The sequence below is a fragment of the Ochotona curzoniae genome, unplaced genomic scaffold, assembly GCF_017591425.1.
Source record: "Ochotona curzoniae isolate NIBS_2020 unplaced genomic scaffold, NIBS_Ocur_1.0 scaffold_1037, whole genome shotgun sequence".
NCBI classification, from domain to species: domain Eukaryota; kingdom Metazoa; phylum Chordata; class Mammalia; order Lagomorpha; family Ochotonidae; genus Ochotona; species Ochotona curzoniae.
The window spans coordinates 30232782-30250728 of NW_024467083.1; the positions used below are offsets into that span (position 1 = coordinate 30232782).

Here is a 17947-nt window from a genome sequence, read left to right on the forward strand (position 1 = left end):
ATCCAGCTCCGGTGGTCATCGGCACTGCCATAGGGCCCCTCCACTCAGCTGCCATCAGTCAGCTCAGGTCAGCAAAGGCGGGATCCCCTCCCCTCCTTGAATCAGCATTTGGACCCCTAGGTCAGGTGGATGTGAGAAAGGGGCCCTGCCACACGGGAGGGGACAGGGATCAGGACTGAAACACAGGTCAGCACAGAACATAGAAAGCTGATTGGATAAACAAATCAAAAATCAAACGTAAAAAAAAAATCATCCAAACTCCCAGAAGGTCCAGCATTTCCTCTCACGTCTTTGCCCAGGAACAAGGTCTAAGCCCCTGGGGGACCAGCGGGAAGGGGTTAGTCCAGAGGGAAGGAGAAAGGAGAATGAGGATGGAGGAACATCCTGGAGAGTGAGCTGGGGCAGGAGTGGGGGGAGCAAGAACTTGAATCCTGAAGAAATGTGGTTGAAGCTTAAAAAAGCAGATCAGTTGTGGGGGGAGGTAGAAGTTTCCTTAAAGCTCTGGAGTCAGTTCACGCGGCACAGGGCCTAGCATTACAGACTCTGAACAAACGTCTGATGGCCTGACGGCAGGAGCCACGGGGAAAAGATTCTGGGTGGGAGAAACAGGATCCTGGGGGTTTCTGCCAAGTGGTTCTTGGCTGCAACCCAGGAGTTAAATTCCCTCGGCTGTTTGCTCCAGAGACCTGGAACTGAGGGTGGAGTGGCGCCGCAGCCTGTCTCTGGGAGAAGGCTCAAATGCCAAGTTGAGCTGTCTCAACCTGGGCAAGCAGGGCACAGGCAGCAGAGGTCAGAATGACACCTCCTGGTTCAGGAGGGTCTGGGAGGAAGGAGCTGATCTCCCTGGAAGAAAACGGGTCTTTTAGTTCCAGCCTCGGCCTGGGAGCTTGGAAGGCCTGGGGACGGAGAGGAAATGCGGCCGTGCTTGTGGTCGGGGGATCCTGCCACCCAGTCCCCAGCCTGGCCCCACTTACGGAACTGAATGAATTATCAATACTCTCGGTGCTGGAGGAGAGCTCCTGGGAAAGGGCCGGAGGACGAGGGGAGGAAGGGGGAGCAGGGAGGGAGGGGAAGAGAGACAAAGGCAAAGAATTTAGCTCCACCTTGGATCACAACTGCTTCTCTTGTGTAGCTCTACCTTCCTGCTTTAACCAAGGGAAGTCAATCCAGAAATGCCAACTTGCCCAGATTCTTGACACCTGCAGGGCAGTAGGGGGGCAAGCTCAGAATTTGGGGTTCATTAGGTTTGTGGGGACAAGGCAGGCTTCGATCTTTACTTTAATCCATTCTACTCTCTCCTGAAGGAATGTTCCTTTTAGGACAAAAGCCTAAAGTTAGGCCTTGAGTGCCCTGTTCTCTACATCAAACCCTACTCTGGAGACCCTAAAGAAGATGGAATTTAACCAGAGGCATGCCTCCTCACTGTCCTGGAACCCTTGTGGTGGTCCTCCACCTTCTTGGAAGCCTCAGGAAGAGGAGTTTAAACTTCCAGTGACAGGGCATGGCCTGGAGGCTAAAGTCCTCGCCTTGAACACCCAGGATCCCATATGGGCGCCGGTTCTAATCCCGGCAGCCCCGCTTCCCTTCCAGCTCCTTGCCTGTGGCCCAGGAAAGCAGTTGAGGACAGCCCAAAGCTTTGGGACCCTGCACCCGTGTGGGAGACCTGGAAGGAGTTCCTGGATCCTGGCTTTGGATCGGCATAGCTTCGGCCGTTGCGCTCACTTGGGCAGTGAATCATCGGATGGAAGATCTTCTTCTCTGTCTCTCCTCCTCTCTGTATATCTGACTTTCCAATAAATAAATAAATCTTAAAAAAACAAAACAAAACAAAAAAACTTCCAGTGACAGTTGTGTTTAGCCTCTATATAAGCCTGGGAAGCCTAACCCCAATCTTGAAACTGCCTGCCAAATTCTAACCCAGACTCAGACTGAACCCTCAGGCAGGACACTGCTCTCATTCCTAATAAGCCTCCTTAGGATTTCCATCAGGCTGTTTCACAGGACACTCAATATTATTTTTATTATTATTATTATTTACCTAAGTTGAGAAGTTGGTTTCTGGCTAAGTTTCATCTGAGAAAGCTGATTTGCTGGCAGGTGAGGACTTATCTAAACGTCACCCTATTTCTTCCTGTTGTCCTTGGGCAGCCCACAAGCACAGGGTTCACCCTGGGTTCCGTCTAACCAGGCCCCGTGGGCAGCCTGGGTGCACACTGCTGCAGGGTGGAGGTTAAGAGACAAAAGTCCCTGGCATAAGGGCATGTGGTCGCTGAGTGAAGCACCTGCTTAATTCAGCTGCACAATTTTGTTTTAGCTTAAGGTCCTATAGGCAGGTGTTTCCTTGAGGAATCTGGAGAGGGGGCTCTCTGAGGGAGAAGCTACATCGGGAACCATTCCCCCTAAAACAACTCTTCCAACTTTGGGCAGAAGAGGGAGGGAGAGTTAAGGCAGTGAGGACATAGCAGAGTCTATAATCTAGCAGCTCAATGTCTGCTGGTTAAAGACATCACAGCAGGGAGGATGCTGGCGTCAAGAGCAACTCTCCAGCTGTTGCTCTTCAAGATAGGTCCTGTTGGACTCATTAACAGCCCTGGGGGAGGGGAGGCGGATCCTGACCTGGTCCTCTCCTCCTACTCCCCCAGCTTGAGTCACTCACATTGAGTCAGTTCCAGGGAGTAAAGCTGAGGCCAGAGAGTTGACATCACCGGGGCTGGGGCCAAAAAGCCCACTAGGGCTTCCAGGTCACTGACAGGCAGCTGATTTCTCTGTGTAAAGGTTGCGGTCCTGAAGTGACCAAGCTGATCTAGGAGTGTGGTGACCCTGGGTGCCGGAGTGGCAGAGAAATCAGTGCTCCCTGCACCCTGACCCTGCGCCAAAACAGTTCCCATTTGGTTACAAATGACAAAACAGTTCCCTAACTAGGCTGACAGAAATGGCTTTGAAAAAGGGTTTGGCTGAAAAAGAACTTGGCACCAGAGCCTTCTGAAGGTGGTGGAAGAGTGTGAAGGAGTCTTCGGGAAGAGCTGCTGGAGCCTTTGTGAGGTCTGGGCGGAGAGCTGTGTAGGCAGGCAGGAGGATGGGACCAGCAGCCTGAACCTTTCTTGGAGCTCCTCCACCACTCCATTGGCGGCAGGAGCTCAGGAGAGGAGAAGCTGGGAACAGGTCTCCCCTGGGCCCTAGAAATTTGTGAGCTTTGCTCTAAGTGAGGCTCATTCTTTCTGCTCCTGAACAGGAGACTTTTCAGCAGTCGCAAGTGGAATGGTTCCCTAGATGTTGAGGTTTCCATGTTACCTCACTTCCTAGAGGCAAAAGACAGCGATTTGTCCATTGTCCTCTACGGCCTTTCGCACAGGATTTTGTGCCTTTTACAAGCTCAATATTTGCCAAGTAAATGAATGCTGTGTGAGAAGGGAATTGGAAGAGGAGGAAAACCAAGTGTCTGGGTATGTGAGGGCACAAAGGTTTCAATAGATGTATCCTCAACATGCCAAGGGGGCTGGGAGAAACCCTTGTGCCATAGACCCTAAAGTTTAGAAAGCTAGTGCTCTGCATGCATGTATTTCTGTTTTTTCTCTCAGCCAGGGTGGGTTTGGGTATCTGATTTCGCCAGCATCAGATAACCAGGAATGCCTGAGGCCATTGTGTCTCCTTTCCAGCATCCAGTGACTTGAGATAAGGAGGCCAGCTGGGAAGAAGGGCAGCTGGAGAACCTACTCTGGTGTCACCCATAATCCCACCTGGGAGCAAGGGTGGATGCAAGGAAGAGGGACAAGGCACCAGGGACCAGGACAGAGTAAGAAAAACTCTAAGGTCTTGGCTTTTCTGGTCCTAGGATGAGGACCACAAAACGGACACAACAAAGGCCGGCCTGGCCAGGGGCACTGAGGAATCCCTTCTAGCTGTGCACACTCTGACTGCTATCAACTTGACCCCAAGATGAGGCAGCTCTCTAACCCTTCCGGGCTTCAGATCCAGCAGCATCAAGATGACTTTTCTTGTTCTGCAACAACCTCCCTTCTTGGTCCTGGGCTCTGCTGCCAAGCTCAAACAGAAAATGAAAATGGTTTGTTTTAATTCCGAGAAAAGCTCAGCTTTTGCCTAAGCTTGGATGTAGAAGAATGGATGGCCACGGCCTGGGCTGTTCTTCCCCCAGGGACCTCTGTCAGCTGGCAACATGAGGAAGTAGAAGCCAAGAAATTACCAAGCCCAGCTGAATGCTACCCAGCACCAGCTGTGGGTCCGGGGCATGGTCTGGCGCTTTCACTGCTGGTTGAGAAGCTGTAAGCCGACCATCTAGCCTCGCCCAGCCTCCATTTCATCATTGATGAAATAACACCTGTCTCTTACATCTGTTGTGAAGATGAAATGTCAAGTGCCTGGTACAATGCTAGCTCATACTAAGTGCTTAATAACTGTTAGTTTTTCACTTACTCATGATTAAATTAGCACAATAAAATATAAAATCGGAGCTGGCGGCGTGGCCTAGCGGATAAAGTCCTCGCCTTGAATACACTGGGATCCCATATGGATGCCGGTTCTAATTCCGGCAGCTTCACTTCCCATCCAACTCCCTGCCTATGGCCTGGGAGAGCAGTCGAGGATGGCCCAAGGCTTTGGGACCCTGTACCTGTGTGGGAGACCTGGAAGGAGTTCCTGGATCCTGGCTTCGGATCGGCACAGCACCAGTTGCTGCGCTCACTTGGGGCGTGAACTAGCAGATGGAAGATCTTCCTATCTCTCCTCTCTGTCTGACTTTGTAATAAAAATAAATAAATCTTAAATATACATATATACATATATATATATAAAATCGGAGAGACTGTAGTCTCCCCTGGTCATGCTGAGCTCTCTCCACTTTAAAGAAACACCACTGTACCAAAAATGTGGGTGTGTTATGTGCCTGGCACAGGCAGACAGATGCCAGGACCACAGCTATACACATTCTTTAGCAATGCAAATTCTTCACTCCCCCCTCCTTTTTTTTTCCCCTAGGCTGGGCTGGCAGCCAGAATGGGAGGTTGGCCAATGGTGAGTCAGAGGGAAGGACTAGGACACCATTGTCTGGGTGGGACCAGGTCACTGAACTTGGCCATCCACTGGGTGGCTTTCCCTGCCATTTGTCCAGATGTGGAGTGGAAGGTGAGTCCAGCCTAGTGATGTGGCCATCTCTCTCTGCTCTGTATTCTTGGCTGGCTACTTTCTACTACTGTAGTAGCCTCCTCTTCTTCAAGTCTTCAGGCCCTTGATTTACTCTAGGCACCAAGTTGACTGGACGCCAAGACAGCTTCTCTCGTTCTTTTGTGTGTCCCCCAAATGACAGGGAAAAGACACCAGGGAGGCACACTGGCCCCCCCGGAAAGGCAGGCAGAAGGGCGTCCTGTCAACACCTCGGGGATAGGGAAGAAACCTCACCAGGTCCAGGCAAAAGGCAGGCTCTTCGGGGAGTGGGGGAGAGGGAATATGAGAAGGAGCGGTCAGAATGAAGCTGATGTTCTTTTTTAGCATTCTTCTCCACCAGCACACACAGGACCACAGCCCCTTTGTCTTTCCCCATGGCTGCTGTTCTGAGAGGCTCTGGAGCCACCCCAGGGCTCAGTCAGGGTTCTCAGGCAGCAGTTACTGCAAGGTCAGTACAGTTTAGCAAAAACAACTTGGGACACAGGGGTATCAGCCTTGCCACTGGCTACATGACCCATGGCAAGTCACTTTATCTCTCGGGGCCTCAGTTCTTCCTCTGTAAAATGACACAGTTGGAATACATGAATTCTAAAGGTCTTTTTCCATTCTAACATTCCATGCTTTTATCAGTGAAATGAGACAGAGGGAAGTACAGAAAGGACACAGGAACCCTAGGTAAGGAAGACACTGTCTCCATGCAGCCCTCTGCCACCTTGCCTCGATGTCCCTCCCCAGGATTTTACCTCGTCCTCATTCTCCACTTTAGGGTTGCTGGCTGTTCGTTTCAGGTTGCTGCTGAGGCTTATGCTGGCAGTGGCATCTGACTTAGAGCGCTGGTGAGTCCTTTTGGAGGGTGACAGCCCCGTGTCAGGGGCTGGGCTCAGGGAGGGCAGCTCCCTCTTCCGGTGAGCTGGCTTCAGCTCGTCTGAGAGGATCAGCTTCCGCAGCTTGGTCCCACGGGAGTGTCGCTGAGTGGAAATGTGCATATCTGAAGAGTAGGCCCCAAGCAACAGGGCACACTGCAGAGAAAAGTTGATGCTCTGCCGGCATCTGTGGACAATGTAGGGCTTAATGGCGTCGCCTACATCCTCATCCATGTGGATGTACATGTTAAGCAACTGGGGCAGGTAGAAGTCCACGTCCTCATTGCGAAAGCAGAAGAGTCGGTTGCCGATGTAGGCTTGAACTCCAGGCTCCTTGGAGTTATACAGGTATGAAATGGCCATGGAGATGTCAAACAGTTTTGACTCAAACAGCCTCAGCAGCCAGGACTGTTTGGCTGAGTTGTTCTGTCGCCGTCTTCTTGCTCCTTTGGCTGTGCCTGAGGTCACGGTGGCCCCCATCTCCTCTTCCTCTTCCCTGATCTGGGCAGGTGGATCGTCTAGGCAACGGATCTCGGTGTCCAAACCATCCCCATTGACCAACTGCTGCGGGATGTCTCTGCCAGAGACAGTCACGCCTCCGCGCAAAAGCTTGACTTTCTCCAGTACCTCTTGGCAGGCCTTCTGGGCCACCTCAGGGTCAATCACTGAAAGTTCCCCGACCCCCTCCGTGATGACGCTTAGCAAGGAGCCCCCATTACTCCCTGGTGGGCCAGCAGTAGGCTCAGAAGTTGGCTTCAGGGGGGCGGGCTCCACTACTGTGTCTCCCATGGCCACAGCCAGACTTCGAGCTTCCAAGCTACAGGAGGAAGGAGAGGGAGACACATACACACACTGGTTAGTGGTACCATCCTCAAGTCTTCCATTTGCCAGGAAACTTTCCCAGGCACCTCCTCTTTTTGTCTTCCTGGACTCTTTTCAGAATCAGATGAGCAGTCAGCTCCTCCCAGGAAGCTCTGCCTCATTGCCTTCACCTGTCATCACTGCATTATTCGCACTTCCTCGGCCTAGCTTCTGTTCTGAACAAAGGATACTTCACATACATGTGTCACATTTACAGGTTTACAAATCCTGCAATTCAAGTCTCATTCCTTTGCCCCCTAACTCTTCAAATATGTTTTTATTCTCTTGTTCTTTCCGTGTCCCTATTTAAATGCCTCCCTATCATCTTTTCTTCCGAGCTGTATTTCCTACCAACATAGCACTCCACACACAGGCCCTACATGTCACCTTTATTTAGTATTAATGCTTTGATGCATTTTTCTAGTTACAGCCCTGTGTATCTAGTTTTCTAGATCCCCTTTTACATTCTCTTTTATACTCAAAGCTCCCAGGGAACAAGGCCCAGCATATACCATGCTGGGCTTCATTCAGAGGAAAGGAGCTAGGAGACAATCACCACCCACGTTATGGAGGCCGTGGCATTTCTGTGCTGGTCTGACTTCATGATTGCATAGAAAGAACAAAGGAAAGAGCCCTGCACTTAGAGGCAAACTGCCTGGGGTTCAAAATCTTTATTTACTTTTATGAGATGTACAAACTTATACAAGCCATGCTATCTTCTGGGTTTCAGTTTCCTCAACTATAAACTAGGGACAGGAGGGGGTTTAAATCTTATTGCTGCTGTGTGGAATAAGTAGCTTCATGTGTGAAAAAGGATCCAGCGTAATCCCTGCACATAGGAGTATTCAGTAAATGCTGGTTCATCTATAAACACCTAAAAGGTTAGTAAACAGTGTGTGAGTATACTTGTGTGAGCATGTACACACGTATTTATAAGCAAAGTGAATTAGCGTTACACTCATGAAAGAAATCTTTCTCACCCCAACACTACTTTTCATACTTTTACACACACCAACTCCAACAACTAGAGAGACTCTGAGATGACAAAAGGAAATCAGACTGAGATTCATGGGTTTAGAAATTTCAAAGCATAGAGAGCAATGGGAATTAAATAATTCAGGACCCTCTCTGGAGGCACTCTTGGAAGGGAATTCGACACTGCCAACAAAAGCCGCCACCCTCCAAGAGTGACCCTTTAGAACCTTACCAAATCCAGATCAGGAGAACCAGTGAAGCACAGAGAAAAATTCCATCAGCTCCAAAAACTGGCTACAGCCAATAATAAACCCAGAGGCTTCTCCAGCAAAGACGACTGTGCCTAAACACACTGGACTTCCAATGATCCCTGACGTTTCTTTGGTCCTGGTGACCCTGGACATGTATACTTTGGATAAGTGGAAGACACAGATTCAATATACAGGGTCCCTAGTCACTCTGGGAGACCCTGTTTCATATTGCCACCCCTCCTGAGCCTCTACCTGCTTCTCTGAAATGTTAAATGTCAAGGTTATTTTCATTTGCCTAATGCAATTGCAATCCAGTTTCCTAACTCCCTCAGTTACCACTAAAATTATTTGGGAAGACAGAAAGGGAACTTTTCTGTTCTCAGAGATTCTGAGATCATCATTTAAGATTTTTTAAAAAAAAAAAAAAGCTACTTTATCTTTCACCCATCTCTGACAAGCAAGAAATTTACACACAAATTTAATTTCCCTATGTGATGGTCCCTTGGTATGAGAAAGAAGGTGGCAACTCTTTCACTATGCTGTCTTCCAAAATCAGGCAGCACCTTTTGAGCAGTGAAACCAGCATGGCTGCCTGTGTGGGTCTGCCACTGCTCACAACAATGGGTTGCAGGGGAAAAATGACACTCTAATACCCTGCTGCTCCTTTAGAAGGGAGCTTGTCAGAGGGTCACTGGAAATCAGCGGGGCCCACTACCTTTCAGGTCTGTGTGGATCAGGTTTGCTCAAGCATCCTATATAAACAAGCCTTTTTCTCAGTCTCCCTATGCCTAGGACATCCTTCCCTTTTCCTATCCTCCAGAGATTTCCAAGTCACCAATAGCTCCTCAAAGACCACATCTCAAAACTTTTAAATACTGTCCCATATACAGCATCTTAAACCTGACTAGTTCAGTCAATTCTTGCCCCAGTTAATTCTAACTGGTATACCAGGGTTCTTATTGGTATATCAGGAATGCAGGTAAGGATTCCATTCTCTCTTTAATCCCACAGGCAAAATAAAAACTCTGGGCTCAGCTAGGAACTCCATAGCACAGTATCCAGAGGACTGCCTGCTCTGGCAGCCAAACTCCCCAGGCAGCCAGGAGTCAAGAGATGTGGGAGAAATCATGCACCTTTCGTGTAGGAGTAGCCCTGCCCTGAGAAGCCATCAGACTGAACTGCCTGTCTCTCCCGGGACTGCTGGCATCTAAGGCCAGTCACAGGGAGAAGGCAATACGGAAAGGACAGGCTGGACTGCTTTTGGTAATTTAGGGAGAAAGAACTAGGGAGGAAGTTCTCTAGAACTGAAGTCCAGGAGGGTCCCTTACATCAACTCATTCAGGTTCAAATGCAAGGAACACAGACCTTTGGATAGTCAACGCTCTGAAGAAAGTGAAAGATCTAGAAAGCAGAAGAGAACAAAGTTCAGTATTGACTGCCTTTACTCAGGTAAACCAGAAGAATAAGAAAAAGGCGAGAGAAGAAAACCCAAATCTTTAGTATCAAGTGACTCTGATGGCCCTCAAGGATGCTCAGACAACTTGGGCTCCATACTGGGATCCTAAACTCTCCTTGCAGAGAGCCTGGAGGGGAAACCAAGAGGCCTCCCCCGCCCCCCAGCCTAGCTGCTGGCTCCCAGGAAAAGGAGATGAGAGTACGGTGAGTGTTGACCACTGGGCAGGCGCCACAGCTCTGAGCTGGGTCAATTAGTCAAGTCTGAACATCTGAGTCAGTGTGATGAGCAGCAGGGGCTCGGAAGCTCACAGAGAGCACACGTGTGTATGTGTACACATACATAAATGCATTCTGTGTGACTGAGCAATTAAGTGTTTGTACAGTGGGCCCAGTGTGATAGCATAGTGGTTAAAGTCCTCGCCTTGCACACCCGGGATCCCATATGGGCACTGGTTCTAATCCTGGTGGCTCCACTTCCCATCCAGCTCCCTGCTTGTGGCCTGGGAAAACAGTAGAGGACGGCCCAAAGCTTTGGGACCTTGCACCCACGTGGAAGACCCGGAAAGAAGTTCCTGACTCCTGGCTTCGGAATGGCTGAGCTACAGCCGTTGCGGTCACTTGGGGAGTGAATTCATAGGATGCAGGATCTTCCTCTGTCTTTCCTCCTCTCTGTATATCTGTCTATCAATAAAGCTAAATAAATCTTTAAAAAAAAATTTTTAAGTGTTTGTACAGCAATCTGGTGGGGGGAGGGGATGTTGTTGCTTAACTTGGCTTCCCATGTCTTAGCAACCAAAATTCTAGGTGAACATCTTTCCAAGGGCTTCCAATAGGACTAATGGATTGACCTCTGCTAGGAGAGGAAGGTAAACAGTCCCAAACCAACCCCCTCACCCAGGTTGTTACCATTCCCTCCAAATCTTTTTCCACAGACCAAAGAAATAGGATTAATTCAGACGAATCTGTTCCCGTATTCTCACAGAACGGCCTTTACGACATCATCTGTTACAATCCTCTGCCTCCAAGTAGGCAGGTATGCTCAATCTTCTCCTCCTTTTCAAGAACACTTGGAGATGGCATGAAAGGTGAGGAGAAAAAAGGATAGAGGAGCCAAAATCTTCAATCTATTAAGGGGTTATTTAAGAGGGACTGTTAAAGTTAATGGAAAAGAGAAGTTACAATATATTATTTAAAATCACACAGGTACCACGTAGAAAGAAAATTTAAGATGTAATTAAACAAGAGGTATAAATCTCCAATAGCTACAAATCCTTTTTTGTAACAATAATTCAAGATATAGAAGAGCTGGCCAGGCACAGTGGGTTAAGTAATCATTGGTGATGTCACTATGCCAGTTTGAGTCCTGAATTGGCTTCCTATTAATGCCCCCCCAGGAAGGCAGAAGATGATAATCCAAATACTTGGGACCCTGCCACCCAGATGGGAGACCACGACAGAGTTCCTGGCTCTTGGCTTCAGCATGGCCCACTTCTGGATGTTGTAGAAATTTGGGAAGTGAACTAAAGGTTGAAGAAACCTCTCTCTCTGTTTTTCAAAATTAATAAAGGCATAAACATTTTATGTAAATTTATTCCCTCAAAGTTTATTTCTAGTTACCTCAGAACCCTGGAGGTTGGATCTGAGGGAATAAGAATGAATGGGAAAAAAAAAGAATGAATGGAAAAGGGACTATATTGGTTTTCATTATTGAAAGCCAACTGGTTTTTAGTACCACTGAAATTGCTACTAAGTGCATGTATTTTTTAATAATATTAAAATTTTTCATTTGAGAGGCAGAGAGAGAACATGTACAAGGCCCCTCCCTAAGCCCACAGTGGCAGGGGTTGGTCTGGGGAAGAGGTCAGGAGTCAGGAACTCAACCCAGGGCTCCCATGTAGGTCACAGGAATTCAGTTACTTGAGCCACCATCAGTTCTTCCCAGGGAATTGGAGCTGAATCGGGTCTGGAACTCAAGTGCCTCAGTGTGGGATATGGGTATTTTATTTTATTATTTTTTAAAGATTTATTTTTATTGCAAAGTCAGATATACATAGAGGAGAGACATCCGTCTGATGATTTACTCCCCAAGTGGCCGCAACAGCCAGTTATGCGCCAATCTGAAGCCAGGAGCCAGGAACTTCCTCCAGGTCTCCCACACGGGTACAGGGTCCCAAGGCTTTGGGCCGTCCTCAACTGCTTTCCCAGGCCACAAGCAGGGAGCTGGATGGGAAGTAGAGCTGTCGGGATTAGAACCGGCACCCATATGGGATCCCGGTGCGTTCAAGGCGAGGACTTTAGCAGCTAGGCCACCATGTCAGACCCAGGATATGGGCATTTTAACCACTAAGCTAAATGCCCTTCCTGAGTGATTTTTAAAAAGGGGTTGCTTTTTATAAGGGACTTCATATCACCCTCAATTGCTGCTTCTGTTAACTGAGTTCCTTTTTTTTTTTTTCCTTTTTTTACAGATTTATCTTTACTGGAAACACAGATTACAAAGAAAAGCACAGAAATATCTTCCATCCACTGATTCACTGCCCCAAACAGCTACAATGGCTAGAGCTTAGCTGATCTGCTGCCAGGAGCCAGCAGTTTCTTCCTGGTCTCCCACATGGGTGCAGGATCCCAAGGATTTGGACCTCTGTGCTTTCCTAGGCCACAAGCAGGGAGCTGGATGGGAAGTGGAGAAGCTGGGACATGAACCAGTGCCCAAATGGAATGTCAGCACCTTCAATCAAGACTAGTTCGCTGAGCAGCTGCACCAGTCCCAGTTCCTCATGTTTTTAAGGTCTAACTTTTTTTGTCTTAAGAGAGAAAAACGGGGCCTGTTGTGATGGCTCAATTGGCTAATCCTCCCCTTGCAACCGCCATGATCCCACATGAGTACCAGTTTGTGTCCTAGCTGCTCCATTTCCCATCTAGCTCCCTGCTTGTGGCCTGGAAATGCAGTGGAGAATGACCCAAAGCCCTGGGATCCTGCACACATGTGGGAGACCTGGAGGAAGCTCCTGCTTTAGATCGGCTCAGCTCCGGCTGTTGTGGCCACTTGAGGAGTGAACCAGCAGATGTGAGGATCTTTCTCTCTGTTTCTCCTTCTTTCTGTAAATCTGATCTGCCTTTCTGACAAAAATAAATCTATAAAGAGACAGAGAAATGGAGGAAAGAGGGATGGGGCAAGAGTGAGAGAGACAAAGGGAAACCTTCTGTGTGCTAGTTCATTTTTTTTTTAAAGATTTATTTTTATTATGTTTTTATTGGAAAGGCGGATATACAGAGAGGAGAGACAGAGAGGAAGATCTTCCGTCCGATGATTCACTTCCCAAGTGAGCACAACGGCCGATGCTATGCCGATCCGAAGCCAGGAGCCTCTTCCGGGTCTCCCACACGGGTGCAGGGTCCCAAAGCTTTGGGCCGTCCTCCACTGCTTTCCCGGGTCACAGGCAGGGAGCTGGAAAGGAAGTGGGGCTGCCGGGATAGAACTGGCGCCCATATGGGATCCCGGGCGTGCAAGGCGAGGACTTAACCATTTGCGCCACCGCGCCGGGCCCTAGTTCATTATTTTTTTAAAGATTTTTTATTTTTATTATTTTTCTATTGGAAAGGCAGATATACAGAGAGGAGAGACAGAGAGGAAGATCTTCCGTCTGATGATTCACTCCCCAAGTGAGCGCAACGGTCGATGCTATGCCGATCCGAAGCCAGGAGCCTCTTCCGGGTCTCCCATGCAGGTGCAGGGTCCCAAAGCTTTGGGCCATTCTCAACTGCTTTCCCAGGCCACAAGCAGGGAGCTGGAAGGGAAGCGGGGCTGCCGGGATTAGAACCGGCGCCCATATGGGATCCCGGGCGTGCAAGGTGAGGCCCTTAACCACTGCGCCACTGCGCCGGGCCCTGCTAGTTCATTTTCCAAATGCCTGCAACAGCCAGATCTTGGCCAGGTTGAAGTCAGCAGCCAGGAACTCTATCATGGTTTTCCATGTGGGTGGCAGGGGCTCAAATGCTTGGGCCATCGCCTGCTGCCTCCCAGGTACATTAGCAGGGAGCTGGAATGTAAGTGTAGTTACTGGGACTTGAACTGGTACTCCGAGAGGGGATACTGGTAGCACAAGCAGTGGTTCAACTCCTTAAGTCACAGAGCCAGCCCTTCAAAACTTTAAGTTTCCATCTTTCTTTCCCCTCTTATCTCAATAAAATTGAGTACTGAGTACCCCTCTCTCTTTGTAGAAACTGAAGGCCATGTAGTCAAGCTGGCTCAGGCTTCCCAAGGCCTGAGAGGGTGTTGACTTGAGGGGAGAGGGCATTTCAAGCTACCAGGGGGAGGGGAGGGAGAACAGTGGTCTCTACGTAGTAAGTCAATATTGAATCAGGTTGAGGACTCTGTGTAGGGCTATAAAGCTGGTATAAGCAGATTCCAGCCAGACAGCCCAAGCCAGCTCTGAGAGCCCCTGAAGAAACAGATAGCAAAGAGAGTAACCTGTATGTTCACCTCTCCCTCTTCACTGTTCCTCCCTGCTGCTGATTCCAAAGATGCCTGGACTAGGCCCTCTCTTGTCCCCTTGCATTATTGAAGGGAACCTCCCAAACCTCTTCCCCATGTCAATCTGCTGCTTTGGATGGTGTCCAACAAACACCACTCTCATGCAGTGGGAGCTCAGCTCAGCCAAAGAAACAAAACAGGGAATCTGGGGGAAATATAACTGCTGGTTGCAGGTGCTCACAAGGATTAAGGCTTCTCCTAAACATGGGGGGGGGGGAGGGTGTGTTATGAAACTGTCCTGGCTAATGAGAAGGGAAAGATGGGATGAGCAGAACAGGATGGCCTAACTACTCCTAAACAGGCTTGGAGTTGGGAAATGAGTGGAATTTCAGACGCCCTCTACACTATCCCTGGTGAAGAAAAGGATGTGCCAGCCAGGGCAGCAGCTGGCTTTCCCAGCCCCAGCGTGCTCCGGACTCCCTCTTCCAGCCATCTTCCACAAAGGACTTTTTCACAAACACACTTTCCATGCAAAGAATCTAGAGTGATGGATCACATATGGGACGAACAGCAGAGGGGGGCGCGGCTGTTGAACGGGGGTGGGGGGGGGTGGGGAAGCAAGGCAGAGGAAAGAGGTACAGCTGGATCATCCCATCTCGTAAGCTGACTGACACCCCTAGTTTTACCTTAGATCTAGCAGAAAGGTTAAGTCCAAGCAAACTTTTTAGGACAACTCATCACTAATAATAAATACTTTTTAGTCAAGGAACCAGTATGTTTGGTAAACAAAGAAATCTATTCTATCCCTGCCCTCCTCCAACCTGGTCCTGACATGTCAATAAAAACTGCACTGATGCCTTTAGGTGGGCCAAAAAGAAGGGGGACATCACACGCTGAACCCCGGAGTCCCCACGCTGAATGTACCAGTTCTTTCCATTGTCTCATATCCCTTTTCCAAGCCACCTCCCCAACCCACCACGGCCCGAGCTCTTAGGAAATCAACCCAAACTATTCCAGCAAACCACAGACAGTAAACTGAATCCTCCGGGATCATGGATAGAGGTGAAAAAAAAAAAAAGCCCAAAACCAAACCAAAACCACCAACAACCTCTGGAGTTGCTTGAACACAAGCCCACAACATTTTTCACAGCCCCACACAGTTCCCGTGCCGGCCCTCTTCGGCATCTTCCTGAACAGTCCATCAAGTGTAACCTGATAGGGACTTCTTCAAAACTTCCTGTCTTTTAGAAACACCCTCCAGGCCAGAGGGGAAAAAAAAAAAGCCTGAGACAGCTGCTGCTCCCTTCCCTCCTCCCCATATCGTTTCTTGGTTCAAGGTTGAACTGATCCTGAAATCAGGGCTCTATGGCGATGGTGTGACAGAAAACCCATAAAAAACCACCATGTGTCACAAGGATCAGGAAAACATCCGCAACTCCAGGGCAAGTGTCAAAGTTGGAAATCCTGAACGGGAAGCGGCTTGGTCAGATCTTCTGTATCTCCTACCAGGACAAACTTGTAGAGGGATGGGGTGAGGAGGGGCTCAGGCGAAGCGGGAGAAAGTTCCAGAGATCATAAAACACCCCCAAGGACGGGGGAGGAGGGCCCGAGAGCCTTTGAGAAGAGGGGAGCCAGGAGCTGGGTGGGTGGGTGGGTGACGGTGAGGTAATGGAATCCGAAGCAGAGGAAGGAGGGGGACCCAGCGCTGAGGGTGCACAGGCCTCGGGCATGCGAGGCAAAACAGGCAGAGGGGCAAAGCTTTGGGGCAGGGACCCAGACCCTGCAGGCCGAACGAGCATGGACACGATGGGAGGCGTCTAAAGTGGAAGGATTAACGACTTAAAAAAAAAAAAAGAAACAATCAATTCGGGACGAAGGCAACGGGTAAGAGAGCGAGGTTGGGGAGGGGGGAATCCCCGGGCTAGAGGGGAGGAGCTAAACAGAAGAAGAAGCCAAACAAAAACAAAAACAAAAAAAACCGGAGGAAGACCCCAGACCCGAGAACTCAGGGTGCAGTTGCCACTGGGGGGGGGCAGTTTGGTGGTCGAACTCAGGCTGAGGGAGGCTGTGCCGGACGCGGCGGGAGAGAGGGACCCCTCCCGACCGGGCAAAGGTGACTCACGGGGGAGGAGCGGCTTACCTCCGGGGGACCCCCGCGGAGGGGGTGCGGCCGGTCGGGGTCGGACTGCCGACACCGCCGCCTCAGCAGCAGCGGCCGCTCCCGGGCTCCATTGGCCGCTGCGCTTCCCTGACAGCGGCCGCGGCGGCTGCACCAGGCCCCGGCTGCGGGGCTGTCCGCGGCGCCGCCTGAGGGGGCCTTCACGCGGCCTCAAGTCGAGCCGTGCCACACACCTCTTCTTCCTCCCTCAGCATAACCAAGAGTATCCTCCCCTCCCCGTCCCTAAAAAAAAACCCTGAAAGAAAAGAAAAAAAAAAAGCCAAAGTCTTCTTCCTGGGATTCGCTGTCCTGCTCAGGGCCCCACAGCTCTCAGAGTAATCTAAGGAGTGAGCTGCCCGAGCGATGCCTGTTCAGAAATAGAAAAGGGGGCGTGGAAGAGCGACATGGAAGCCGGGGAGGGAGGAGCTTACGGGCGGGAGGCGGGGCCAACCCTTGGGGGCGGGACTAAGGGAAGGCTTGGCGAGATTGAGGAAGTCGAGGGAAGTGACATTTGCAGGATTCAGTGGTGGGGTGGGTGGGCAGGCGGATGTGGGTGTCCCGGCAGGAGAACTAGTGACACATGGCGTCCTTCCATCTTGCACATCCTGTGTAAATAAGTCCTCTGAGTTCGCCGCCGAGTGACCGTCGTCGCCCTCTGTGGCTTTTCCCCTTGTCTCCCCTACCTACCCCACGGGACTGCCTTAGGAGATGAGGTCGTGGGGTGGACGCTGGAGGCCCAGAAGGAAAAGGAGGAGAGAGAGAGGCCGGTCGGGAAAGACAGTTACCCTCAGCACCCTTTTCCGACTCATCTTTAAGAACGAAGCCGAGATGACGCCCCTTGCGGCTCTGGGGACACGGTGCTGTCCGGCCGCGCCAGTCTTCCGCCGCCCGTTGGCTGCCGGACTCGAGACCCCGGTTCTGCCTTCCGAGGTCACCACCTGCCGGGAAAGGCCTTTGACCTCTGGCATTCAGAAGCTGAGCCCTCCGGGGAGGGGCTGGACAGGCCCAGGTTGGGAGAGGTGAGTGAAATGAGAAGCATGTAGGGGTCCTAATTCCTTCTTCTAAACCAAACCATGGAGGGCTAACCAAATAAAAACAGGTCCTGTGGATGGACCTCCAGTGCTGGCTTTGTGTATCTGTCCCTTTGCTCTGTTGATTGAGACCCTCACAGACCTGTGTCCTAACACCTTTCCTAGAGTTTTACTTCGCAGTCAACAGCCTTTGGTTTGACTTGATAGTGTGTACGAGGATTTTTTTTCAGGTCTTGGACCACACTTTTGCTGCCATTTATAAGCTGTTTGATTTGGAATGAATGAAGTGATCTCTTTTTTTAATAAAAAATTATTTATTTTTATTTGAAAGAGTTTTAGGGAGAAGAAAGAGAAGGCTTCTATCTGCTGGTTCATTGCTCAAATGGCAGCAATGGCTAGAGTTGAACTGATCCGAAGCCAAGATCAAAGAGCTTCTTCCAGGTCTCTCACATGGGTGCAGGAGCCCAGGGACCTGGGCTGTGCTCCACTGCTTTCCCAGGCCATATGCAGGGAGATTAATTAAGTGGAGCAGCCAGGACATGAACTGCTGCACCTATGGGATGCTTGCGACACAGGTTGGAGACTTAGCATGTAACGTCTTTGAACTTGTGTTTCTGGGTCTGCAGAGTGGATGTGGTGATAGTAACACTTTACAGGGTTTGGTGAGGATAGAGAGTACAGGTGGCTCCTATAGTACTATC

General features: G+C 49.9%; 1 protein-coding gene across 6 annotated transcripts in view; it reads right to left on the bottom strand.

Moving 5' to 3' along the window:
• PI4KB (phosphatidylinositol 4-kinase beta) overlaps positions 1–16438 on the bottom strand; it is a 32476-nt gene extending 16038 nt beyond the window's left edge. For 2 of the 6 annotated variants that reach the window (XM_040999241.1, XM_040999240.1), the window contains exon 1: positions 5922–6975. In XM_040999241.1, the coding sequence (XP_040855175.1) occupies positions 5922–6830 (909 nt within the window). In that variant the 5' untranslated portion in view covers positions 6831–6975. Of the gene's footprint in view, positions 1–974; positions 1020–5921; positions 6976–16197 lie in introns of those variants that run through there. The other 4 variants (XM_040999237.1, XM_040999238.1, XM_040999239.1 and 1 more) reach the window with 4 other exon arrangements.
• Positions 16439–17947: the final 1509 nt, after the last annotated feature.